The 27,733-nt window shown below is 40.8% G+C and overlaps 1 protein-coding gene across 14 annotated transcripts in view; it reads right to left on the reverse strand.

Moving 5' to 3' along the window:
• Nucleotides 1-27,733, reverse strand: part of HIRA (histone cell cycle regulator) — a 122,441-nt gene that overhangs the window by 13,843 nt on the left and 80,865 nt on the right. For 13 of the 14 annotated variants that reach the window (XR_013523539.1, XM_078341575.1, XM_078341595.1 and 10 more), the window contains one exon: nucleotides 6,160-7,024. The exons of the other annotated variant lie outside the window; for it this stretch is intronic. Coding sequence is in view for 12 of the 13 variants with exons in the window: in XM_078341575.1 (XP_078197701.1) it covers nucleotides 6,585-7,024 (440 nt within the window). In the remaining variant the exon portion in view is untranslated. Of the gene's footprint in view, nucleotides 1-6,159; nucleotides 7,025-27,733 lie in introns of those variants that run through there. 14 annotated transcript variants of the gene reach the window in all.

Here is a 27,733-nt window from a genome sequence, read left to right on the forward strand (position 1 = left end):
TGGGAAATTCACAAAGGTGTGGAAATTTAACAGCACACTCTAAATGACCAATGGGTCAAAGAAGAAAATAAAAGGGAAATTAGGAAATACTTTGTGTGGCCGGGCGCAGTGGCTCACACTTGTAATCCTAGCATTTTGGGAGGCCAAGGCAGGTGGATCACCTGTGGTCGGGAGTTCGAGACCAGTCTGACCAACATGGTGAAACCCTGTCTCTATTAAAAATACAAAATTAGCTGGGTGTGGTGGTGCACGTCTGTAATCCCAGCTACTCAGGAGGCTGAGGCAGGAGAATCACTTGAACCCAGGAGGAGGTTGCAGTGAGCCAAGATTGAGCCATTGCACTCCTGCCTGGGCAAAAAAAGATCAAAACTTTATCTAAAAAAAAAAAAAAAAAAAAATTAGCCAGGCCGTGGCATATGCCTGTAATCCCAGCTACTTGAGAGGCTGGGGCAGGAGAATTGCTTGAGCCAGAGAGGCAGAGGTGAGCTGAGATGATACCACTGCACTACAGCCTGAGTGACAGAGCAGAACTCCGTCTCAATAAATGAATGAATGAATGAATGAACAGAAAAGAAAATAGTTTGAGATAAATACAAATGAAAACACAATATACCAAAACTCATGGGATCCTGCTAAGGCAGTGCTCAGAGGGAATTTATAGCTTTAATCATGTAACCTTCTACTTAAGACACTGAAAATGAAGGCCAAACTACACCTAAAGCCAGCAGAGGAAGGAAGGAAATAGAAAATAGGAAAACAATACAGAAAGGAAACCAAAAGCTGGCTATTTGAAAAGATCAACAAAATTGACAAACCTTGCTATATTGGCCAAGCAAATGAGAGAAAACTAAAATTATTAGATCAGGTGTGAAAGAGAGGACGTTACTATCCACCTTACAGAAATGAAAAGGGTAATAGCTGGGTATGGTGGAGCACACCTGTAGTTCCAGCTACTGGGGATGATGAGGTAGGAGGATTGCTTGAGGCCAGGAGTTAAAAGGCCAGCCTGGGCAACCAATCTTAAAAAAAAAAAGAAAGGATTATAAAGAAATATTATGAAAAAAATTAAAACAAAAGAAATATGTGGAGAATGAGGGTTAAAAATTATATGTAGAGAATCAGGGTTAAAAAAAGGAGAAATACTATCAACAATTGTAGCTTAGATGAAATGAACAAGACTGGGCGTGGTGGCTCATGCCTGTAATCCCAGCACTTTGGGAGGCCAAGGCACGTGGATCACCGGGGTTCGAAGTTCAAGACCAGCCTGGCCAACATGATGACACCCCATCTCTACTAAAAAATACAAAAAATTAGCCAGGCTTGGTGGTGGGCACTGTAATCCCAACTATTCGGGAGGCTGAGGCAGGAGAACTGCTTGAACTCGGGAGACAGAGGTTGCAAGTGAGCCAAGATAGGATCATTGCACTCCAGCTTGAGTGACAGAGAGAGACACCATCTAAAAAAATAATAATAATAATTAAGTAGAATTAGAGGGGAATTTCCTCAACCTGATAAAGGTCATCTGTGAAAAGCCCATAATTAGTATAATACTTAATGGTGAAAGACTGGATGCTTTCCTCCTGAAATCAGTATTAAGACAAGAATGCCCACTCTTAGCACTTGTATTTCATATTGTACTAGAGGTTTTGGCCAGAGCAATTAGGCAAGAAAAAGAAAAGGCATCCAGAAAAGAAAATAAGTAATACTATCTCTATTCAAAGATGACATGATCTTGTATAAAGAAAATTCTTGAGTCCAGGAAAAAACTACTAGAACTAATAAATGAGTTCAGTAAGATTGCAGGATACAAGATTAATATACAAAAATCAATGTATTTTTATAAACTTGTAATGAATGATCTGGAAGTGAAATTTAAAAAACATTTCCTTAACCAGGTGTGATGTGTGCACCTGTAGTCCCAGCTATTCAAGAGGCTGAGGCAGGAGGATTGCTTGAGCTCAGGAGTTCGAGAGTAGCCTGGGCAACATAGCAACATTCTTATCTTTTGAAAAAATAAAACACTTCCACTTAGAATAGCCTCTAAAAGAATAAGATACATGGGAATGGATTTTACAAAAGAACTACAAAACATGTTCTGGAAACTTCAAAACATTGTTGAAAGAAATTAGAGAAAACCTAACTAAATGGATAGATGTTTATGTTCATTGATTGGAAGACCTGTTAATAAGATAGCAATACTCCCCAGATTATAGATTATCACAGCCCCTAGAATTACAGATTCCTTTACAGAAATTGACAAATTAATCCTAAAATTTGTAAGGAGACTTAGAGGCCCCAGAATAGCAAAAACAACCTTGAAAATAACAACTTGGTTGGAGGACTCACACTTCCTTATTTCAAAACTTTCTATAAAGCAACAGTAATCAAGACAGTGTGCCACAGACATATATTTCAATAGAATACAACTGAGAGTCCAGAAACAACCCATGTGTCTGTGGTCTCCTGATTTTCAAGAAGGGTGCCAAGCCCATTCAATGGGGTAAAAATCGTCTTTCAACAAATGATGCTGGGACATCCGGATGGCCACACGCAAAATAATGACGTTGAACTCTTCACATCACATACAAAACCTTAATGAACCTGTGTTCTCAATGTAAAAGCTAACATTATCAAACTCCTAATAGAAACCTAAGGGTGAATTTGTATCAACTTGGATGTGGTAGTGATTTCTTTTTTTTTTTTTTTAGAGACAGAGTTTCACCCTTGTTACCCAGGCTGGAGTGCAATGGCGTGATCTCGGCTCACCGCAACCTCCGCCTTCTGGGTTCAGGCAGTTCTCCTGCCTCAGCCTCCTGAGTAGCTGGGATTACAGGCACACGCCACCATGCCCAGCTAATTTTTTGTATTTTTTTAGTAGAGACAGGGTTTCACCATGTTGATCAGGATGGTCTTGATCGCTTGACCTTGTGATCCACCCGCCTCTGCCTCCCAAAGTGCTGGGATTACAGGCTTGAGCTACCGTGCCCGGCCAAGTGATTTCTTAAATGTGAGACCAACAGTGGGAGCAACAAAAGAAAACATTCAGATAGGGTCTGTCTGTCACCCAGGATGAAGTACAGTGGTGCCATCATGGTTCACTGCAGCCTCAACCTCCCAGGCTCAAGTGATCCACCCTGCTTAGCCTCCACCACCATGCTGGATAATTCATTTTTTTATAGAGATGGGGTCCCATTATGTTGTCCAGGCTAGTCTCAAACCCCTGGGCTCAAGTGATCCTCCTGCGTTGGCCTCCCAAAGTGTTGAGATTACAGGCACGAGCCATGGCACCCAGCTGATAAGGAATATTTTTATGTAGAATGATAAAAACTCTCACAAACTCAATGATAAAGACAATCCAATTTAAAAGTTGGCAAAGGATCCAAATAGACATTTCTTCATATAAGACACACAAGTGACTAATAAGCACATGAGAGGTTGCTCAACATATTCAGTCACTAGGGAAATACAAATCAAACCACTCTCAGACATCGCTTTATACACACTATGATGCCTTTATTTAAAACAACCTGATAGCCTGGATGTGGTGGCTCACAGCTGTAATCCCAGTGCTTTGGGAGGCCAAGGCAGGAGGATTGCTTGAGCACAGGAGTTCAAGGCAAGCATGGGCAACAGCAAGACCCTCTTCTTCATAAAAAAATATAAACATGCATACACACATACTTGGCAATAGGAAGTGTTGGCAAAGATGTGGGAAAATTGGAAACCTCATACACTGGTGATATAAATATAAAATGGAGCAGCCATACTGGAAGGCAGAATGACAGTTTGATAAACAGTTATCATACGGCTCAGTCATATGAGTCATAGAGTCATCATAGGACTGAGCAATTCCACTCCTAAGCCTATATATTACATATCCAAGATAAATGAAAACACATTTCCACATAAAAACTTACACACAAATGTTTATAGTACCATTATGCATAATTCTCAAAAGGTGGAAACAATCCAAATGTCCATAAACAGAAGAACAGGTAAACAAAATGATGCATACAACGGAATATTATTTGGTCATAAAAAGAAGTGGAATAGTACCAGCTACAACATGGATGAACCTTGAAAATAATTATGCTAAGTGAAAGCAGCCAGACAAAATAGCAATATTCTGTGATTCCATTTCTATGAAATGTTCTGAATAAGCAAATCTGTAGAAATGGAAAGCAGATTGGTGGTTGCTTCAGAATAATGGGAATCAGGGGACAGGGCATGATAAAGTGTGTGGGGTTTCTTTTTGAGGTGATGAAAAGATTCTAATAATGGCTGTGGTGATGGCTGCACATATGACGTAACTACACTGAAAACCATTAAAGTGTAAACTGCATGCTGTTAATTATTTCAGTAAAGCTGTGTTTTTTTAAGTGCATCATAAGCATGAGCCATCCTTTTTTTTTTTTTTTTATTTGAGACAGAGTCTTGCTCTGTTGCCCAGGCTAGAGTGCAATGGCATGGTCTCGGCTCACTGCAACTTCTGCCTCCTGGAGTCAAGCAATTCTTCTGCTTCAGCCTCCTGAGTAGCTAGGACTACAGGCATCTGCCACCACGCCTGGCTATTTTTTTAAAAATTATTTTTAGTAGAGGCAGGGTTTCACCATGTTGGTCAGGCTGTTCCTGAACTCCTAGCCTCAAGTGATCCACCCGCCTTGGCTTCCCAAAGTGCTGGGATGACAGGCGTGAGCCACCACGCCCGGCCTGAGCCATCCTTCTCTGAGGAAAATGTACTCTATCTCAGCAAGAAAAACCAACAGCCTTAGGAATAGAGTACGTAGGTTATACGGCAAGTGTATGTTTAATTCTATGAGGAACTATCACACTGTTTGTCAAAGTAACTACTCTAGCTACCAGCAATGCAAGAGTTCCAGTTGCTCCACATCCTCACTAATATTCATTATTGTCTTTTTAAAAAATGTAAGCCATTCAAATAGACGTGTGTTGTTACTCTGTTATTTCTTTTGCTGTATGGAAGCTTTTTAGTTTGTCTAATTTGTCTACTTTTTTGTTGTATTTGCTCTTGAGTTCTGAGTCATAACTTTTTTTGAGACAGTCTTGCTCTGTCAATGCATGCACACAAACACAATGTGCTGGCTTTGTTTGGCATGCACACATCCCTGGGTCTCATCCAGCCACCTGACATCTGAGGGAGGCATGGAGTGGAATGGCTGCTAGGTGGGGAAGCAGCCAGAGATCAGTGATCAGTTGCCCAGGCCTCTGATTCCAAGTCCAGGGCTCCTTCCACACACAGGGTGATGATGACAAAGATCAGAACCCAGGAATGGGTGGTGCTCATCCCTCACTGTGCTTCAAGATTCTGTGATTCTATCTCTTCTCCTGTAGATCAACGTCTGGACCACTTTCTAAGAATATTGCAACTTTCCCGATAATTCTCCAGTATACCCAAGACTGTATATACTGATTTCCTTTCATGAAATTGTCCAGTCAGCTGCAGCCATTGGTGCACAGTATGATCTGGACCTGGAGCATAGCAAGACCAGAACCAAGAACCATGACACCTCACTTGGGAGATCATGTGTGCAAAGTGACATATGATGCTGCATGACCACAGAAGTGACCCCTCTATACTGTGAAATGAATTTCTGCATGGGGGGTATATTAGGGTTCTCTACAGGGACAGAATGAGTAGGATATATAGTTTATAAAGTATTAACTTACATGATCACAAGATCCCACAATATACTGTCTGCAAGCTGAGGAGCAAGGAAAGCCAGTCCAAGTCCCAAAACTGAAGAACTTGGGAGTCCGATGTTCAAGGGCAGGAAGCATCCAGCACGGGAGGAAGATGTAGGCTGGCAGACTAGTCATGTCTCGTCTCTTCGTGTTTTTCTGCCTGTTTTATATTTGCTGGCTGATTAGATGGCACCCACCCAATTAAGGGTGGGTCTGCCTTCCCCAGCCCTACTGACTCAAATGTTAATCTCCTTTGGCAACACCCTCATAGACACCCAGGATCAATATTGCATTCTTCAATCCAAACAAGTCAACACTCAGTATTAACCATGACGGGGGAATCAGATGACACAAAAGATGCCTTCTGGCTCTCATGTTCTGTCACTGCCTACTTCAGGAGAGAGATGCACAGTGTGGGGAGGATGAAAGAAGGAAAGGCAACAGAAATCAGGAGGGTTTGGTATCCAATGCGTGTTCATTTATTTTACACTTACAAAAGAAATTGCCCACCCCTTTGCCCCATTCCCCCAAAACAGTCTCTTTTTACAAACATTTAAAAATTAAAACCAAATGAAGATAGACAAGTTAATTTCAGTACAATTATTTTTCAGTGTAGCTGTCATAATTAGAGTTTAAATTTCCTACAAGTGACCAATGTCCAAGTGACTTATAGGGAAATCCTGATTATCGGCCAAAGGAAATTCCATATTACAAGTTAGCAAATTCTAGTACAAAAATAGTCCATGTGTTGGAACAGCTTTCCTTTTACATAGGTCTCAGGTCAGTCTGCTGACTGCATAATACCTAACGCTTTCAGATTCTCTCTCACAAATGGCTCAATCATCACTGCTGAAGCAGCACTGCGCCTGCAGCAGCAGGGGCTAGTGTCCACCTTGGGGCCGTGCTGGAGACAGCAGACCTGGAAATGCCTTGCTGGCCCCAGGGCACCTGGGCAGAGCTCCAGCCCCAGCTCCGCATAGGGGACCTGGAGGGAGGGACGAGCTTCCCCTTCCAGAGGCAACGTCAGGCCCAGGACACAGGGCACATCTGCCCAGAGAGCTGGGCTGGCGCTGGTGTAGGACAGCACATCTCCTGCCAGTGTCTTCTTCCTCTGCAGCCTGGCCAGGTGAGAGGAGGCCCTGCGTGTCATCAGTGGCAAGAGTGTGGCCCTGCCCTTGCTGCAGCCAGGGCAGGCTGGGGCAGTCTACTTGTCCCTCAGGATGTCGAGCTGTTCCTGACACTCCGTGAAGAGGCGCTGGAATCGGAGGTTCTGCCCGATGACTGGCAGCAGCTCCTTCAGCAGCTCCCTCTTCCGCAGACCCTGTGGACACAGAGTGACAGCTGAGTGCAACTGTCAGTGAGGACACCTAGATTGTGGGGACATTCCTGGCCTGGAAGAGAACCTTGTGTCTGCCCATGGAAGAGAGAAGAACCAGTTCCTCTGCAGGTGATAAACTGTGAGAGAGCTGTGGGGCAAATGCCAGGATAAAGTGGCAGGTAGAGTGGAAGCAACACAGTATGGGAATAGAGGATGAGGCAGTGCAGGGTCTGCTCCTCCATATGTGGGCACAGTCACTGCTGATCTTATAGTGACTGGGAAGTGGCCTGAGCATCCAGGGCAGGATGAGAGTAGAACATCAAGACTGAGGGTCAGGTGGCTGGCCATTCAGGAGGGGCTGTTCCCTCATGCTGATGTTTGCCAGGGATTTGGGGTAAAGCCCCAGGGTAAGGACATGCCTGAGGCCCAGTGGCCAGCTTTGGTTTTCCAGCAAGATAAATGAGGTGCCAGTATCCCGATGTTGGGGATGTTTGGACATTGCCCAAATTAGGTTTAGTTGCCCAAACATCCTCCACATCAGGGCACAATGGCACCGCAGTTTGAAACAAGCATTGCCTGGTGGGGGGTCTCTGCTGCACAGACCAAAAGAGCAGACTCCTGAGCAATACGGCTGGTCCAAAGGGAAAACTATCAGCCAGACAACTTAAACAAGTTGTCTGGAAGAGAAGGCCTAAGATCTTGAATTAACAGTGACAGATACACTTGCAACAACACTAGAAGTGACAACAAAGAACAAGTGTAAACATAGGTTTGAGTAACACAGAAGTTGCTAGAGATGGGAGAAGCAGGAGAAAGGGTGCCGTGACGACCAAGTCTGATGGAGGAACAGCCCATGCTCCAACAGGGAGGCTCTGACACCAGAGTGCCGCAGTCACAACAGAGACTGTATGGATTTGCAAAGCCTGAAATGTTTACTATCTAGTTCTTTACAGAAAAAGTTTGCCAACTCCTAAAACAGATAATGTTTTCTGACTAAAATAATTGAGTAAAATTCATGGGTCAAAGGGAAAATTAATTCTAATTAAGTGAAATTAAAAATGACTTACAAGAGAATGGTAATAAAAACACAAAATACTCCAAAACTGATGAGACTGAGCAAAAATGGGCACTTTAGAGGCATTTGGAAACAAGAGCTTATACTATATTAAATAACATGAAAGAATGAAAAACCAAGACTCCAACCAAAAGGCATCAGGGAAAACGAAAAAAAAAAAAGACTAAAGGAAAAGAGGATATCATCAGAAAAAAAAATTTTTTTAAAGGAGATAATAAAAATTGAAAAACAAAGATTTATTGTAGAAGATTTATAAAAACAATCTTTTTTTTTTTTTTTTTTTTTTAGACAGGGCCTAGCTCTGGTGTCCAGGCTGGAGTGTAGTAGTGCAATCATAGCTCACTGCAGCCTCAACCTCCCAGGCTCGTGATCCTCCTTCCTCAGCTACCTGAGTAGTTGGGACTATAGGTGTGTGACACCATGCCTGGTTAGTTTTTATATTTTTAGTAGAGACAGGCTTTCACCATGTTGGCCAGGCTGGTCTCAAACTCCTGAGCTCAAGCGATCCTCCTGCCTTGTTCTCCCAAAGTGCTATGATTAAAGGTGTGGCCCACTGTGCCTGGCAAAAGTCATTTCTTGAAAAGACTAAAGGACAAATCTCTAGCAAGATTAATCAAGAAAGAGAGGGAAAGCTTAAAGAAATAATATAAATAAAAAAGAGGTGGGTGGTGGGGTTGAAAAGAAAAAAAATTAAAAATTAAAAATAAATAAAAAAGATATAACTACAGATATAGAAGAAAAAGGTATGATTACTATCAACTTTATGCTAAGAACTTTGAAAATTTTGAGAAAATGCATAAATTCCTAGAAAAATGTAATTTATCAAAACGATCTCAAAAAGAAATAGAAAGAGTTAATTACCACAAAGAAAACATCAGGTATACTATTTTAAAACTAACATCTAAGAAACTTCCAAGGATAAGATTTTCTCTTTGTCTTTCCTCTCCCACAATTTGACTGTGGGAGTCAGTGCAGGTTCTTTTGGGATTTTCCTACTTAGAGTTCATTGAGGCTTTGTATTCGTAGATCCATGTCTTTCCTCAAATTTGGAAAATTTCAGCCAGTATTTCTTCAAATAAGCTTTCTACTCCTTTATCTCTCTTATGCTTCCAGAACTTCCATCACGGATACATGGGTACACTTGGATGGTGTCTGATAAGTCCCTTAGGCTCTGTTTGCTTTTCTTCATTCTATTTTCTTTTTCTTCCTCATACTCAATAATTTCATATGATCTGTTTTCAAGTCTGCTGATTCTTCCTTTTGTCTGCTCGAGTCTGCTGTTGAACCCTTCTAGCGAACTTTTCAATTCAGTTGTTGTATTTTTAATCTCCCGATTTCTGTTTAGCTCTATTTTTGGAATTTCCATCTCCTTGCTGATACTGTCATTTTGCATTTTGTTCATATATTTTTTTCCTGATTTTGTTTAGTTGTCTGTATTTTCCTTGAGCATTTTTAAAGACATTTACTTAAAGTCTTATGTCAGCCAGGCATGGTGGCTCATGCCTGTAATCCCAGCACTTTGGGAGGCTGAGGCAGGCAGACTGCTTGAGGACAGGAGTTTGAGACCAGCCTGGCTAACATGTTGGAATCTTATCTCTACTAAGAATACAAAAATTAGGCCTGGTGCAGTGGCTCAGCACTTTGGGAGGCTGAGGCAGGTGGATCTCTCGAGGTCAGAGTTTGAGACCAGTCTGGCCAACATGGCGAAACCCCATCTCTACTAAAAATCCCAAATCAGCCAGGCATCATGGTGCATGTCTATAATCCCAGCTACTCGTGAGGCTGAGGCAAGAGAATCATTTGAACCCGCAAGACGGAGGTTGCGGTGAGCCAAGATTGTGGCACTGCAATCCAGCCTGGGCAACAAATGTAAAACTCTGTATAAAAAAAAAAAAAAATTAGCTAGGCCTGACTTCAGGTGATCCACCTGCCTTGGTCTCCCAAAGTGCTAGAATTACAGGAGCCACTGTGCCTGGCTGTCCTTTTACTTTTAAGCTATCACGTTATTATATGTAATCTGGGTTTCTCATACGTAGCATACAGCTGGTTGTTTTTAAATTTAATCTGATAATCTATGCCTTTTAATTTAAACTTATATTTAATGATTAATGACATATTAGGGTTTAAATCTACCATCCTGACTACGTATCTGTTTTTCTGCCTTTTGAATGAATTTATTATTTTTATCATTCCATTTTGTTCATTTGTTTTTTTAACTATGATTCTTTTTACTGTTTTGGTATTTGTATGTGTATGAGTTTTGTTTTTTGGTCTTGGTGGTTGCTCTAGGGCATATAACATATGTCTTTACTTATCATAGTTTGTTTTCAAGTATTATGTTACCACTTTGTATAATGTATAAATGTTTATTTTATTTATTTATTTATTTATGGAGACGGAGTCTCGCTCTGTTGTTCAGGCTGGAGTGCAGTGGTGCGATTTTGGCTCACTGCAATCTCCACCTCCCAGGCTCAAGCAATTCTCTTTCCTCAGCCTCCCAAGTAGCTGGGACCACAGGTGCAGGCCACCATGTCCTGCTAATTTTTTTTTCTTTTGTATTTCAGTAAAGACAGCGTTTCATCGTGTTGCCTGGGCTGGTCTCAAACTCCTAGATGCAGGCAATCCACCCACCTTGGCCTCCCAAAGTGTGGGATTACAGGGGTGAGCCACTGTACTCGGCCAAAAATCTTTTAATGATATACTTTCATATCCCCACTCCTGGTCTCTGTCATGCCACTTCACTTCTACATATGTTATAGTTACACACTACATTTTCATTATTTGGCTTAAAAAGATAGAACTTTTTGACTTTTTTTCTTTTTTTTGAGACAAGGTCTCACTCTGTTGCCCAGGCTAGAGTGCAGTGGCATGATCTCGGCTCACTGCAACCTCCACTTCTCAGGTTCAAGTGATTCTTGTGTCTTAGCCTCCTGAGTAGCTGGGATTACAGGCATGTACCACCACACCTGGCTAATTTTTGTATTTCTAGTAGAGACGGGGTTTTGCCATGTTGGCCAGGCTGGCCTCAAATGATGTGTCCATGTCAGCCTCCCAAAGTGCTGGGATTACAGGTGGGAGCTACCATGCCCAGTTAGAACTTTTTAAAATTCTTAACCCTTTGGAGGTGTATTTTTATGAACTGAAGATCTACTTTTACTTAGTTAGATATAGATAACCAGTTTTTCAAACTCCATCTATTGAATAGCCCCCATTTTCCCCAATGTATCAGTTTTGTCTTCTCTCCCATATAGCAAAGTGTGGGTCTAAATTACTCCTGCTTCATGATAAACCCAAATATCTGCTGGCATAGTGAATGTCTTAACTATTTGTGGCTTTTTACTCCTCCACATAAATTGTATAATTAGCTTGTCAAGTTTCATTGAAAGCAGGCATCTAATTAGAGATGCACTGAGTCAGTAGGTCTATTTAGAAATGATTGGTGTCTTTACGGTACTGCACTTTCTCATCATTTATCCAGGTTTTAATGACTTTAAGTAAACGTTTATAATTCTTAGCATATAGGCTATGCACATCCTTTGTCAAATTTATTATTACTTTATAATTCTCAGAAGAAACAATCTTAAAAGCAGCAAAAGAAAAGTGACTCATGAGAGAGATTTGAAGTTTGTGAAGAACTACACCCACAATTGCTGGCTTGAAGATGGAGGAGGCATGTGGAAAGCTAAAAAGAAAATGAATTCTACTATTCCAATAATGACTGAACTTGGAAGAGGACCCTGAACCCTAGATAAACTCATCCGGCCAACAGTTTGAGCAGAGAACTCAGGAACCACTGCAAAAGCATACCAGGACAACCGAAATAAATCACAGATCCTTTGAAAGAAGTGACAGTCTGCTGCAAATTCCACAAGACAGGTGAAAAACTCTGGTGCTCTCTTAAAAGTGCCACCTCATGGCTGGAGGCCAACCAACTCAGGACATTATAGCAACTTATAAGAGAACAACCCTGCTCCAAGGAAGGAGAAAACAACAGCTAATTCCACTGCCTGCAACATCCTTGCTAACCAGTGGTCCTCAGTGTGTCCACATGACAACTTCACTGCTAGCATAACCAGCATTTGAGAAAGCCTGTACACTCAACGTATCTACAAACAAGGACTCTCACAGAGTCTACTCTATTCCCCTGCCACCTCCACCAGAGCAGGTGCTCTGGTGGTATCCACGGCTAGGAGATCTGAAGATGGATCACATCACTGGATTCTTTGCAGACAATCCCCAGCACCAGCCCACAGACTGGTAACCCCGCTGGGTGGCTTGACCCAGAAGAACAATAATAATCACTGCAGTCTGGCTCATAGAAATCCCCATCCCCAGAGGAAAGGGGAGTGCATCAAATCAAGAGATCACCCTGTGGGACAAAATAATCTGAACAGCAGCCCCTGAGTTCCAGATTTTTCCACTGAGATAGTCTACCCAAATAAGAAGTAATCAGAAAAGTAATTCTGGTAATATGACAAAACAAGGTTCTATAATACCTCCAAAAGACCACACTAGCTCCCCAGCAATGTATCCAAACCAAGAAGAAATCTCTGAACAGCCAAAGAATTCAAAAGGCTGATTATTAAGCTACTCAAGGAAATACCAAAGGTGAAAATCAACTTAAAGAAAATTTTAAAAATGTATAGGATACAGATGAAAAATGCTCCAGAGAAATCGATATCATAAAGAAAACAATAAAAACTTCTGAAAATTAAAGACACACTTAGAGAAATACAAAATGCACTGTTAAGTCTCAACAATACAATCAAACAAGTAGACGAGAGAGCTTCAGAGTTTGAAGACAAGACTGAATTAGACAAAGACAAAGAAAAAAGAATTTTTTAAAAAAACAAACAAAGCCTCCAAGAAATCTGGGATTATGTTAAACAGCCAAACCTAAGAATAAGAATAAGTGGTATTCCTGAGGAAGAAGAGAAATCTAAAAGTTTGAAAAACATATTTGAGAGAATAGTTGAGGAAAGCTTCCCTGACCTTGCTAGAGATCTAGACATACAAATAAAAAAAGCTCAAAGAACACCTGGGAAATTTATCACAAAATACTCATCACCCAGGTACATAGTCATCAGGTTATTTAAAGTCAAGACAAAGGAAAGAATCTTAAGAGCTGTAAGGCAAAAGCGTCAGATAACCCATAAACAAAAACCTATCAAAATTTTTTTTGAGACCAGAGTCTTGCCCTGTTGCCCAGGCTGAAGTGCAGTGGCATAATCTTGGCTCACTGCAACCTCTGCCTCCCAGGTTCAAGTGATTCTCCTGCCTCAGCCTCCCAGCCTCCCGAGTAGCTGGGACTACAGGTGCCCCCCACCAGTCCTGGATAATTTTTGTATTTTTATTACAGGTAAGGGTTTCACCACGTTGGCTAGGCTGGTCTTGAACTCCTGACCTCAAATGATTCACCCACCTTGGCCTCCCAAAGCACTGAGATTACAGGAATGAGCCACCCCACCCAGTGAGAATACCTTTCAGATTAACAGCAGATTTCTCAGCAGATACCCTACAAGCCAGAAGGGATTGGGTTCCTACTTTTAGCTTCCTCAGATAAAATAATTGCCAGTCAAGAATTTAGTATGCAGCAAAATTAAGCTTCATAAATGAAGGAGATATAAAGTATTTTTAAGACAAACAAATGGTGAGAGAATTCACCACTACCAAGCCAGCACTACAAGAAATGCTAAAAGGAGCTCTAAATCTTGAAAAAAAAGTTTGAAATACATCAAAATAGAACCTCCTTAAAGCATAAAACTCACAGGGCCTATAAACAATGTAACACAATGAAAAAATTCAGGTAACAACAAGCATGGTAAATAAAACAGTATCTCACATCTCCACACTAACATTAAATGTAAATAACCTAAATGCTCCACTTAAAAGATATGAAATGGCAGAATGGATACAAATCCACCAACCAAATATCTGCTAACACAAAGGATTCCCATAAACTTAAGGTAAAGGAGTGAAAAAAGATATTCCGAGCAAATAGAAACCAAAAGCAAACAGAAGTAGCTATTCTTATATCAGACAAAACAGACTTTAAAGCAACAATAGCTGAAAAAGACAAAAAGGGACATTACGTAATGATAAAAGGATCAGTCCAACAGGAAAATATCACAATCCTAAACATAGATGCACCTAACACGGGAGCTCTCAAATTTATAAAACAATTAGGGCTGGGCGTGGTGGCTCACACCTGTAATCCCAGCAGTTTGGGAAGCCAAGGCGGGTGGATTACAAGGTCAGAAGTTCAAGACCAACCTGGCCAACATGGTGAAACCCTGTCTCTACTAAAAATACAAAAATAGCCGGGCACGGTGGCAGATGCCTATAATCTCAGCTACTTGGGAGGCTGAGGCAAGAGAATTGCTTGAACCTGGAAGGCAGAGGTTGCAGTGAGCTGAGATCACGCCACTGCACTCTAGCCTGGGTGACAGAGCAAGACTCTGTCTCAAAAAAAAAAAAAAAAAAACCCAACCCAAACACAGCAACAACAATTAATACTGGACATAAGAATCGAGATATACAGCAACACAATTAACAGTGGGGGACTTCAATACTCCACTGACAGCACTAGACAGGTCATGAAGACAGAAAGTCAACAAAGAAACAATGGACTTAAACTATAAGCTAGAACAAATAGACTTAAGAGCTGTTTACAGAATATTCTACTTAACAACTGCAGAATATACATTTATTTCATCAGCACATGGAACATTCTCCAAGAGAGATCATATGATAGGCCACAAAACAAGACTCAATAAACTTGATATAAATCGAAATTATATCAAGTACCCTGTTAGACCACAGTAAAATAAAATTGGAAACTAACTCCAAAAGGAACCCTCAAAACTATACAAATACATGGAAATTAAATAATCTACTCCTGAATGATCTTTGGGTAAACAATGAAATCAAGATAGAAATTAAAGATGGAATGATAATAAAGACACAGCTTATCAACACCTCTGGGACACAGCAAAAGAGGTGCCAAGAGGAAAGTTTATAGCATTAAATGCTTACATCAGAAAGTCTGAAAGAGCATGATGGCTCATACCTGTAATCCTAGCACTTCTGGAGTCCAAGGCGGGAGGATCACTTGAAGTCAGGAGTTCAAGACAAGCCTGGCCAACATGCTGAAACCCTGTCTCTACTAAAAATACCAAAAAATTAGCTGGTGTGGTGACATGCACCTGTAGACCCAGCTACTTGGGAGATTGAGGCCTGAGAATCACTTGAACCTAGGAGGCAGAGGTTGCAGTGAGCTGAGATGCACCACTGCACTCCAGCCTGGGTGACAGAGTGAGACTTCATCTCAAAAAAAAAAAAAAAAAAAATCAAATTAAGCTAAATTAGAAACAAAATGTAAGATATTACAATGGATACCAGAGAAATAGAAAAGATCATTCAACACTACAATAAACACCTTTATGCACACAAACCAGAAAATCCAGAGGAAATGGATAAATTCCTGGAAATATATAACCCTCCTAGATTAAATCAGGAAAAAAACAGAAACTTTGAGTAGACCAATATAAGTAGCAAGACTGAAACAGTAATTTAAAAACTGTCAACAATAAAAAAAAGTCCAGGACCAGATGGCTTTACAGCTGAATTCTATTGAGAATTCAAAGAAGAAGTGGTACCAATCTTACTGAAGCTATTACAAAAGATACAGAAAGAAGGAATCTTCCTAAATCACTCTATGAAGCCAGTATCGCCCTAATACCAAAACCAAGGAAGGACATGACAAAAAAAGAAATCTACAGACCAATATCCCTGGTGAACATAGATGCAGAAATCCTCAACAAAATACTAGCTAACGAAATTCAACAGCGTATCAAAAAGATAATGCACCATCATCAAGTGGATTTCATACCAGGGATGCAGGAAAGGTTTAACATAAGCAAGTCTATAAATGAGATAAATCACACAAACAGAATTAAAAACAAAAATCATACTATCATCTCAATAGACACAGAAAAAGCATCTAACAAAATCTAGCATGGCTTTGATTAAAACCCTCAGCAAAATCATCATAGAAGGGAAACACCTCAAGGTAATAAAAGTCATCTGTGACAAACCCACAGTTGACTTTATACTGAACAGGGAAAAGATAAAAGCATTTCCCCTGAGAACTCAAACAGACAAGGATGCCCAGTCACCACTGCTATTCAACATTGTACTAGAAGTCCTAGCCAGAGCAATCAGATAAGAGAAAGAAATAAAGGGCATCCAAATATCAAAATACCGCTGTTTGCTAGTAATATAACATATACCTAGAAAACCCTAAAGACTCATCCAAAAAGCTCCTAGATCTACTTAATGAATTCAGTAAAGCTTCAAGGTATAAAATCAATGTATACAAATCAGTAACATTGCGGTACAACTACGACAACCAAGCTGAGAATCAAATCAAGAACCCTTTATTAAAACAGCTGCAAATAAATAAAGTACTTAAGAATATACCTAACCAAGGATGTGAAAGATCTCTGAAAGAAAAACTGAAAAACAGTTTGCTGAAAGAAATCACAGACAACAGAAACAAATGGAAATGCATCCCATGCTTATAGATGGGAAGACTAAAAAATGACCATACTGTCAAAAGCAATCTACAGATTCAATGCAATTCCCATCAAAATACTGTGATTATTCTTCACAGAACGAGAAAAAATAACCCTAGAATTCACATGGAACCATGGCAGGGTATGGTAGCTGATGCCTATAAACCCAGCACTTTGGGAGGCTAAGGTGGGCAGATCACTTGAGCCCAGTAGTTCCAGACCAGCCTGGCCAACATGGCAAAACCCTGTCTCTACAAAACACAACAATTAGCTGAATGCAGTCGTGTGTGCTGTAGTCCCAGTTACTTGGGGGGCTTGAGGTGCAAGATCACTTGAGCCTTGGAGGCAGAAGTTGCAATGAGTTGAGACTGTGCCCTTGCATTCCAACCTGGGTGACAGAGTGAGACCCTGTCTCAAAAAAAAAAGAAAACAAAATTGTGTGGAACCAAAAAACAGCCCACAATGCCAAAGCAAGATTAGGCTGGAGGCATCACATTACCCAACATCAAACTATACTACACCAAAACAGTATGGTACTGGTATAAAAATAGGCATATAGACCAGTGAAACAGAATAGAGAACCCAGAAATAAAGCCAAACAATAGCCAGCAGATCTTCAACAAAGCAAACAAAAATACATCTTTATCTTTTCCCTGTTCAATATAAAGTCAACTGTGGGTTTGTCACAGATGACTTTTATTACCTTGACATATTTCCCACTCTAGGGGAACAAACAACCTATTCAACAAATCGTGCTGGGATAATTGGCAAGCCACATATAGAAGAACGAAGCTGGATAGTCATCTCTCACCTTATATAAAAATCAACTCAAGATGGATCAAAGACTTAAATCTGTGACCTGAAACAACAATTCTAGAAGATAACATCAGAAAAACTCTTCTAGACATTGGCTTAGGCAAATAGTTCATGACCAAGAACCCAAAAGCAAATGCAACAAAAACAAAGATAAACAGATGGCACCTAATTAAACTAAAAAGCTTCTGCAGGTAAAATAAATAATCAGCAGAGTAAACAGACAACCCACAGAGTGGGAGAAAACATTTGCCAACTATGCATCTGACAAGGGACTGACATCCAGAATCTATAAGAACTCAAACAAATCAGCAAGAGAAAAACAAATAACCCCATCAAAAAGTGGGCAAAGAACATGAATAGACAATTCTCAAAAGAAGATATTCAAATGGCCGACAAATATATGAAAAATGCTCAACATCACTATCAGGGAAATGCAAATCAAAACCACAATGATATACCACCTTACTCTTGCAAGAATGGCCATAACTAAAAAAATAAAAAAATAACAGATATTAGCATGTAGGTGGTGAAAAGGAACACTTTTACACTGCTGGTGGGAATGTAAACTAGTACAACTGCTATGGAAAACAGTATGGAGACTTCTTTTGGAGATGGAGTCTCACTCTGTCACCCAGGCTGGAATGCAGTGGTGTGATCTCGGCTCACTGCAACCTTTGCCTCCTGGGTTCAAGTGATTCTCCTGCCTCAGCCTTCTGAGTAGCTGGGACTATAGGAATGTGCTACCACACTTGGCTAATTTTTTGTATTTTTAGCAGAGATGGGGTTTCACCATGTCGGCTGGGCTGAGCTTGAACTCCTGACCTCAGGTGATCTGCCTGTCTCAGCCTCCCATGCTGGGATTACAGGCATGAGCCACTGTGCCTGGCTGGAGATTCCTTAAAGAACTAAAAACAGCACTACCAATTCATTTGATCCAGCAATCCCACTGTGTATTTACCCAGAGGAAAAGAAGTCATTATGATGAACAATACACTTGTACACATGTTTATAGCAGCACAATTTGCAATTGCAAAAATACAGAACCAGTCAAAATGCCCATCAACCAATGAGTGGATAAAGAAAATGTATATATACATCATGGAATACTACTCAGTCTTAGAAAGGAATGAAATAATGATGTTCACAGCGACCTGGATGGAGTTGTTGACCATTATTCTAAGTGAAGCAACTCAGGAATAGAAAACCAAACATTATATGATCTCACATTTATAAGTAGGAGCTAACCTATGAGGACGCAAAGGCATAACAATGATATAATGGACTTTGGGGATTCAGGGGGAAGGGTGGAGGAGGCGAGGGATAAAAGACTATCCATTGGGTACAGTGTACACTGCTCAGATGGTGCACTAAAATGTCAAAAAAAAAAAAAGAGAAAAGTGACTCATGTAAATAGGATACTCAGTAAGATTATCAGCATAGTCAGTGGAATGATATATTTAAAGGAAAGAAAGAGGCCAGGTGCACTGGCTCATGCTTGTAATCCCAAAACTTTGGGAGGGTGAGGTGGGTATATTGCTTGAGCTCAGGAGTTTGAAACCATCCTGGGCTACATAGCAAAATCCCACCTCTACCAAAAGTACACACACACACACACACACACACACACACACACACAATTAGCCAGGCCTGGTGGCACACATCTGTGGTCCCAGCCACTCAGACTCAGGAGGCTAAAGTGGGAAGATAGCTTAAGCCTGGAAGGTGGAGGTTGAAGTGAGCTGAGATTGCGCCAATGTACTTTGGCCTGGGTGGCAGACTCAGATTCTGTCTCCAAAAAGAAAAGAAAAAAAAAGAAAGGACAGAAATAAAAAATTCCTGACAACTGAGAATACTATATTCAATAAAACTATACTTCAAAAATGAGGGAGAAATCGAGATATTTCCAGATAAACAAAACTTGAGGGAGTTCATTGCCACTAGACCAGCTCCACAAGAGGTGTTAAATGGAATCCTTCGAGCTGAAACAAAACAATGCTATACAGTACATAAAGTTCTCCAGCAAATAAATGGATTAAATATTAAAAACCTATGTTATAATTTTTGTTGGTAACTCAATTTTTTTGTTATTTCATAGAATCTAAAAGACAAAAGCATGAAAATGGTCACAAATCTGTTAATGGGTACACAACAAAGATATATATAATTTGTTACATCAATAACCTAAAATATTTTAGGTGGGGTGGAACGAGAGGAGCTAAAGGAGTAGAGTTCTTATATGCAACTGAAATCAGTTTAAGATAGACTGTTCTAACATTAGAAATGTTTTATGTAATATCCACGGTAACAATAAAGAAAATATCTGTAGAATATACAAAAAAGGAAATGAGAAGGGAATCAAAACAAGTCACTATAAAAAACACAAAGGAGCCAGGCGCGGTGGCTCAAGCCTGTAATCCCAGCACTTTGGGAGGCCGAGGCGGGTGGATCACGAGGTCAAGAGATCGAGACTATCCTGGTCAACGTGGTGAAACCCCATCTCTACTAAAAATACAAAAAATTAGCTGGGTATGGTGGCGCATGCCTGTAATCCCAGCTACTCAGGAGGCTGAGGCAGGAGAATTGCCTGAACCCAGGAGGCAGAGGTTGCGGTGAGCCGAGATCGCACCATTACACTCCAGCCTGGGTAACAAGAGTGAAACTCCGTCTCAGAAAAAAAAAAAAAACAAAAAACCAAAAAACACAAAGGAAGGCAGATGGGGATAAAATATAGGACAAAAAGCTACAAAATATACAGAAAATAATTTTAAAATGAAATACTAAGTCTTTACCTTTGATTAAACTCCTCAATCAAAAGATATAGATTGGTAGAATGGATTAAAAAATAGGATCAAATTATATGCTATCTACAAAAGACTCACTCACTCATTTATTTAGAAGATAGAGTCTTGTTCTGTAGCCTCAGTTGTAGTGCAGTGGATGCAATCATGCCACACAGCCATGGACGCAAGGTCACAGCAGCCTTGACCTCTTGAGCTCAAGAAATTCTCCTGCCTCAGCCTCCTGGGTAGCAAGGACCGGAAGCATGTCCCACCATGCCTGGTTAAGTTTTTAAAAAAGTTTTTTTGGAGAGACAAGGTCTCACTATGTTGGCCAGGCTGGTCTTGAATTCCTGGCCTCAAGTGATCCTCCCATCTCAGACTCCCGCAGTGCTAGGGTTACAGAGGGCTCAATTAGATCTAAGGACATGCACATGTTGAAAGTGAAAGAATAGAAAAAGACATTCCATGCAAATAATAACTAAAACAGAGCAGGGATATAATATATCATCAGACAAAATAGGCGGTTACATGACTGGTATGTCAAAAACTGTTACAAGAGACAAAGAAGGATATTACATAATGATAAAAGGCTCAATTTACCAAAAGTCTCAATTTACCACGTTTAAAATGTAGACAGAAAAATGTAGCTCTGCAATAATAGGAGACTTTAATATCCTACTTTCCATATTTGGATAGAATGACTAGACAGATAATCAATAAGGAAACAGAGGACCTGAACACTAGAGGCCTAACGGACATAATGAACATATACACTCCGCCAAACAAAGCACACGTATTTTCCTCAAGTGCACATGAAGCATTCTCCAAGACAGCCTATATGTTAGGCCACAAATAAGTCTTAGTACATTTTAAAAGACTGAAATCATATAAATTGTCTTTTCTGATTACAATGCAATGAAACTAGAAATCAATAGAAGAAAAAATAAAAAATCTACAACATCATGGAAGTTGGAAAACAGGCTGTTATTTTAAATTTTATGTATTTTTATATAAAGAGATGGAGATGGTTGGGTGTGGTGGCTCACGCCTGTAATCTCAGCACTTTGGGAGCCTGAGACTGGTAGACTGATTGAGCCCAGGAGATTGAGACCAGCCTGGACAACAAGGCAAAATCCCATCTCTACAAAAAAATACGAAAATTGGTTGGGTGTGGTGGTGCACACCTGTAGTCCCGGCTACTTGGGAGGCAGAGGTAGGAGGATTGTTTAAGCCAGAAGGTTGAGGCCACCGTAAGAAAAAGAGAGAGAGAGAGAGAGAGAGAAAGAGAGAGAGAGACAGACAGATAGACAGAGACAGAGACAGAGACAGAGACAGTGACAGTCTTGCTATGTTGTTCAGGCTGATCTCAAACTCCTGACCTCAAGTGATCTTCCCACCTCAACTTCCCAAAGTGCTGGGATTACAGGTGTGAACCACCACGCCTGGCTGAAAATAAACACACTATTAAACAAAATGAGACAAATGAAAATAAAAATACAACATACCAAAACTTATGGTATGCAGTGAAAGCTGACCTCAAATCAATAATCTAACATTACACCTTAAAGAACTAGAAAAAGAACTATATCCAAAACTAGTAGAAGGAAATAAAAAAGATAAGCAGAGATAAACAAAATAGATAATAGAACAATAATAGAGATAAACCAATGAAACCAAGAGTTGATTCTTTGAAAAGACGAACAAAATTGACAAACATTTAGCTAGACTACATAAGAAAAAGAGATGAGATCCAAATAATGAAAATAAAAATTGAAAGAGTACATTATTATCAATGCCACAAAAATGAAAAAGATTGTAAGAGAACAGCATGAACAACTATATGATAATAAATTTGATAACCTACATAAAATGGAAATAAATAAGCTATCAAGACTGAATCATAATGAAATGAAAAGCCTAGGATTGACTGGGCGCAGTGGCTCACACCTGTAATCCCAGCACTTTGAGAAGCCAAGGCGGGTAGATCCTGAGGTCAAGAGATGAAGACCATCCTGGCCAACATGGTGGAACTCCGTCCTGACCAAAAATACAAAACTTAGCTGGGCATGGTGATGCGTACCTGTAGTCTCAGTGCCTCAGGAAACTGAGGCAAGAGAACTGCTTGAACCCAGGAGGCGGAGGCTGCAGTGAGCCAAGATCGCACCAATCTGGTGACAGAGCGAGACTCTGTCTCAAAAAAAAAAAAAAAATGCCTAGGATCATATAGCTTCTCTGGTGTATTCTACCAAACATTTAAAGAAGAATCAACACCAATTCTCCTTCCAAAACCTTGGATAGGTAGAAATACTTCCTATTTCATTCTATGAGGACAGCATTACCCTGACAAAGCCAGACAAAGATTCTACAAGAAAACTATTAGACCAATATCCTTTGTAAACAGTGATGCAAAAATCCTCAACAAAACGTTAACAAACAGAATCAATAGCACATTAAAAGAATTATACACCATGACCAAGTTGGATTTGTTCCTTGAATGCAAGAATGGTTTAATATATGAAAACCAATCATCATAATACATCACCTCAAGGAAATAAAAGAAAATTTAAAAATGACATGATGATCAGGGAGGGGAGTACTAAACACTGGGGTCTATTGGGGGGAAAAGGGGAGGGCCAGTGGGAGGGGGTGGTGGGGAGGGATAGCCTGGGGAGAAATGCCAAATGTGGGTGAAGGGGAGAAAGGAAGCAAAACACACTGCGGTGTGTGTACCTACGCAACTGTCTTGCATGTTCTGCTTACGTACCCCAAAACCTAAAATGCAATAAAAAATTAAAAAAAAAAAAAAAATGACATGATGATCTTGACATAGAAAAACATCTGAGAAAATTCAACACCCTTTCTTGATAAAAGCACTCAACAAACTAGAAATGGAAGAAAACACAATAAAGACCATAAATAAAAAGCCCACAGCTAACATCATACTTAATGGTAAAAGACTAAAAGCCTGTCCTCTAATATCAGGAACAAGAGAAGGACGCCTGCTTCTAGCACTTCTATTTAACATAGTATTCAGAGTTCCAGACAGATCAATTAGGCAAGAAAAAGAAATAAAAGGCAACCAAATTGGGAAACAGGTAGTAAAATTATCTCTGATTACAAACGACATGATCTTATATATGGAAAACCCTAAAGATTCACCAAAAACTACTAAAAACAAAGCCAAACATTCTGCCTGCCTATGGTATTAGGAAGCAGCTGCAAGAGGACATGCCCTCTGGTCTGAAGTCAATACGAACAGCAACCAAGTACTATTACTATTTCCTTACCCCTCAGCTCTTAGTAAAGGATGGTTTTCTCCATTGTTTCAGGATGTGATGTATAGCTCTGTACGGCCTACAACACACAACTAATCACCACCTCTCTGGCCACGGCCACAGGTCTTACAGCAGCAGCCCCCAACCTTTTTGGCACCCAGGACTGGTTTCGTGGAAGACAATTTTTTCACAAATTTTTCAGACAATTTCAGCTGGGGAGGGGAAGATGGTTTCAGGATAAAACTGTTCCACCTCAGATCATCAGGTATTAGATTCTCATAAGGAGCACACAACCTAGATCATTCGTATGTGCAGTTCACAATAGGGTTTGTGCTCCTATGAGAATTTAATGTTGCTGCTGATTGGTCTGTGGCCCAGGGGTTGCGGACCCCTGTCTTACACTGAAGACCACAGCAAATGGAGGCTTCCTAAGAGCAGGGCCTGGCTGGGAAGGCTGAAGTCAGCACAGAGCTCAGGAACCTGAATGGTGGTTGCTTAGTGCTTCAACCTTCTGCTTACCGTTTTCCTCCCGTGCACACTGAACTATGCAAAGGATCCTTGAAATTGAAAGAAATCTGAACCTTTGGCATCCCTGTGGTGCATTGGAAGCTCAAATCAGAGTATATAGAGAGCTCCTATAATATATAGAGAGTACCTACAAACCAATGAGAAAAACAAATGGCAACTAGTATTTCAACAGATAGTTCAAAAAAAAGGAAACACAAGCAGCTCTTTAACATATGAAATGATGCTCTCCTAACAAGTCTTCTTGGGAGGGCTGCTCAGTCAGCATGGCTGGTTGGAAGTCAATCCTCCAACCATAGCTATATTTTCCCAGTTATTTGAAGAATCAGTTCCATTTGAATGATCAATTCTCACCATAAGAGTGTTGATAAATATGGCTAGGTGCGGTGGCTCATGCCTGTAATCCCAGCACTTTGGGAGGCTGATGCAGGCGGATCACCTGAGGTTAGGAGTTCAAGACCAGTCTGGCCAATAATAGCGAAACCCTGTCTCTACTAAAAATACAAAAATTATCTGGGCATGATGGTGCGTGCTTATAATCCCAGCTACTCGGGAGGCTGAGGCAGGAGAATAGCTTGAACCCAGTAGGCGGAGGCTGCAGTGAGCCAAGATCACATCACTGCAGTCCACACTCTAGCCTGGGTGACGAAAGAGACTGTCTCAGAAAAAAAAAAAAAGAGTGCTGGTAAATAAACCCAACAAAAGCACAGAAGGCTTACGCTGACTCATCTCCTCTGCCTCAATATCTAGATGAAAAGACAGTAAAAATACAGAAAAAAGGAATAAATTCAGAATAGTGTTGAGATCAGGAGAGAATCTGGCAGACACTGGGATTGGCTATGTTTATGTCTGCTCTAAATCCTCTTCTCCTACATATTCTTTGTACAGAGGCAGAAAAGCTGCTCATTTTCCCAGCCTTCCTTGCAGTAGGGGTGGATGTCCAAGTGATTTAATGGTTGCCTGTGAGGCACAGACTAGTTTCTGGGAGACTTTTTTTTCTGATGAGAGGGTGAATGTTACTGTTACCAGATTTCTCCTTTTCTCTCTCCTTTCCTGATCTTGGACATGGAAGCCACCTTGGGACTATGAGGGAAGGGCCAGGAGACCTTTACAGAGGGTGGAAAGTACACACTGACAGGTGACTCTGGGTGGGGAACCACAAATTCTCCTTCTTTACCACTTACTGCCTCAGTGAAGTGTCCTGTTTGGAGCTGGTAAGGAATGAGGAGGAAAAAAAGAAATCATGGCCATTAATTGGTAGACTGTGGCTCCTTCTGTCTGTACCACCAAAGCCCAGAGTGATTACTTTCAGGCTGAGAAAGAGAACTACTATGTTGAGCTTTGGATGGAATCTTGGGCTAAGGCTGACAGAATGAGAGCTGGATCAGACTGAAGCTCCGCACCTACCCATGAGGAGGAGTCTGCCTGCCTCCCGCTCAAGTAGATGGCCTGCCCTGGAGGTGAGATGTGCTGAGCAAACAGCTGTACTTTTCGAAAGGAAACTTGAGGCAGGGCACAGTGGCTCATGCCTGTAATCTCCGAACTTTGGGAGGCCTAAGCTGGCGGATTACCTAAGGTTAGGAGTTCAAGACCAGCCTGGCCAACATGGTAAAACCTCATGTCTACTAAAAATACAAAAATTAGCTGGGCGTGGTGACACATGCCTGTAATCTCAGTTACTCAGGAGGCTGAGGCAGGAGAATTGCTTGAGCCCGGGAGACGGAGGTTGCAGTGGGCTGAGATCATGCCATTGCACTCTAGCCTGGCCAAAAAAGCAAGACTCTATCTCAAAAAAGAAAAATATAAGAAAACTTTAGTCAGCTACCAATCTGGGTCCTTCACTTATAACATACCTGATAACCAAAGACTTCCAGATAGGGTAAGATGTTCTAAAGTAAACACCATGATGAACAAATCAAAGATTGAACCCAGAAAAGGCAGATAATTCAGGGAACAAGTTATTTTAGAAAATGTTAGCATCTGCAGCTGATATCTAAGATATCACAAGTCTTTCCTTCCATTAACAGACCACGCAATTCAGAACAACCTTCCTCACTGACAACAAAGAAAAAAGATGAACAAATAGAAGCAAACTTCTGAGAGTTAACATGTTAACGACAAATGACTGAACCATGGTGTGGAGAAGATAGAAATCCAAAGAGGGATACTTTGCTTTGGAAATATTTACCCCTAAGGAAGAGGCTAAGCAGAATTTCTATCAAATCTGAGGGCCTGGGCTGGCCACAGTGGCTTATACCCATCATTCCAATACTTTGGGAGGCTGAGGCAGGTGGATCACCTGAGGTCAGGAGTTTGGAACCAGTCTGGCCCACATGGCAAAACCCTGCCTCTACTAAAAACACAAAAATTAGCCGGGTGCAGTGGCACATGCCTATAATTCCAGCTAAATGGGAGGCTGAGGCAGGAGAATCGCTTGAATCCGGGAGGTGGAGATTACAGTGTGCTGAGATTGTGCTACTGCACTCCAGCCTGGGTGACAGAGCAAAACTCTGTCTCAAAAAAAAAACAAAACACAAACTTGAAGGCCTAGGGGGACCAAAGCGGGGGCTAGGACCCTGGCTAACCTACCCCTCCTTTGTCCTAGTATTCCAAAGGTATGCAAGTAAAAACTGGAAGTAAACCAGCCTCTATACCAGCTATCACCCAGCTTTGAGTTCCAGGCAGCCTAGAAAACCTCAGTCCCTGAACTGGATCATGGTATCCCTACAGTGCTACTGCCAAGAAGCTGGCAGAAGCAACTGGAAGTGTTCTGCAGAAGAAGATAACATTATCTTAGGCCTCAAACTATTTCTACAATAAATTTTTCAAATATTATGTCCACCAGACAGTAAAAAATAAGCAGGTACATAAGGAGATAAGACAATATGAATAAGAAACAGCAGAACTATTTATAACCAATGGAAATAGATCTGCAAAGGCTCCCAATACTAGAATTATCAGACAAAAAACTTTAAAATAAGCTTACTATGCTAAAATAGATAAAAGACTGAATTAAAAATCTGGCAGAGAACTGAAAACATAAAAAATGATACAGCTGATTTTTTTTTTTGAGATGGAGTTTTACTCTTGTCACCCAGGCTGGAGTACAGTGGAGTGATCTTGGCTCTGCCTCCTCTGGGTTCAAATGCTTCTCCTGCCTTAGGCTCCCGGGTAGCTGGAATTATAGGTTCATGTCACCATGCCCAGCTAATTTTTGTATTGTTTTAGTAGAGTCAGGATTTCACTAAGTTGGCGGGGTTCGTCTCGAACTCCTGACCTCAGGTGATCTGCCTGCCTTGGCCTCCCAAAGCACTGCGATTACAGGCATGAGCCACTGCACCCGGTGATACAGCTGATTTTAAAAAGGGAGGATATTACATCTCTGAGATGATGGGGAAAATGAAAGGGAAAAAATAATCAAAAAAGAAAATCACTAGTTTCTTTCTCTATTTCCACGGAATAAATGAGCTTTCTGAATCTTTAAAACACCGAGCTAGAATCCCAAAGTACTTACAAAGCAATGGAAATTAGATTTACAATAGATTTTATTTTTAAGCAGTAACACTAGCTGCAAAGTCTATGGAACAATGCCTCAACGACCTAAAGGGATTTGACTTTGAATCTAGGATTCTATTACCCAAGTCAATTAAGGAATACCACAGTCA

The sequence above is a fragment of the Callithrix jacchus genome, chromosome 1 (assembly GCF_049354715.1).
Source record: "Callithrix jacchus isolate 240 chromosome 1, calJac240_pri, whole genome shotgun sequence".
Taxonomy (NCBI): Eukaryota; Metazoa; Chordata; class Mammalia; order Primates; family Cebidae; genus Callithrix; species Callithrix jacchus.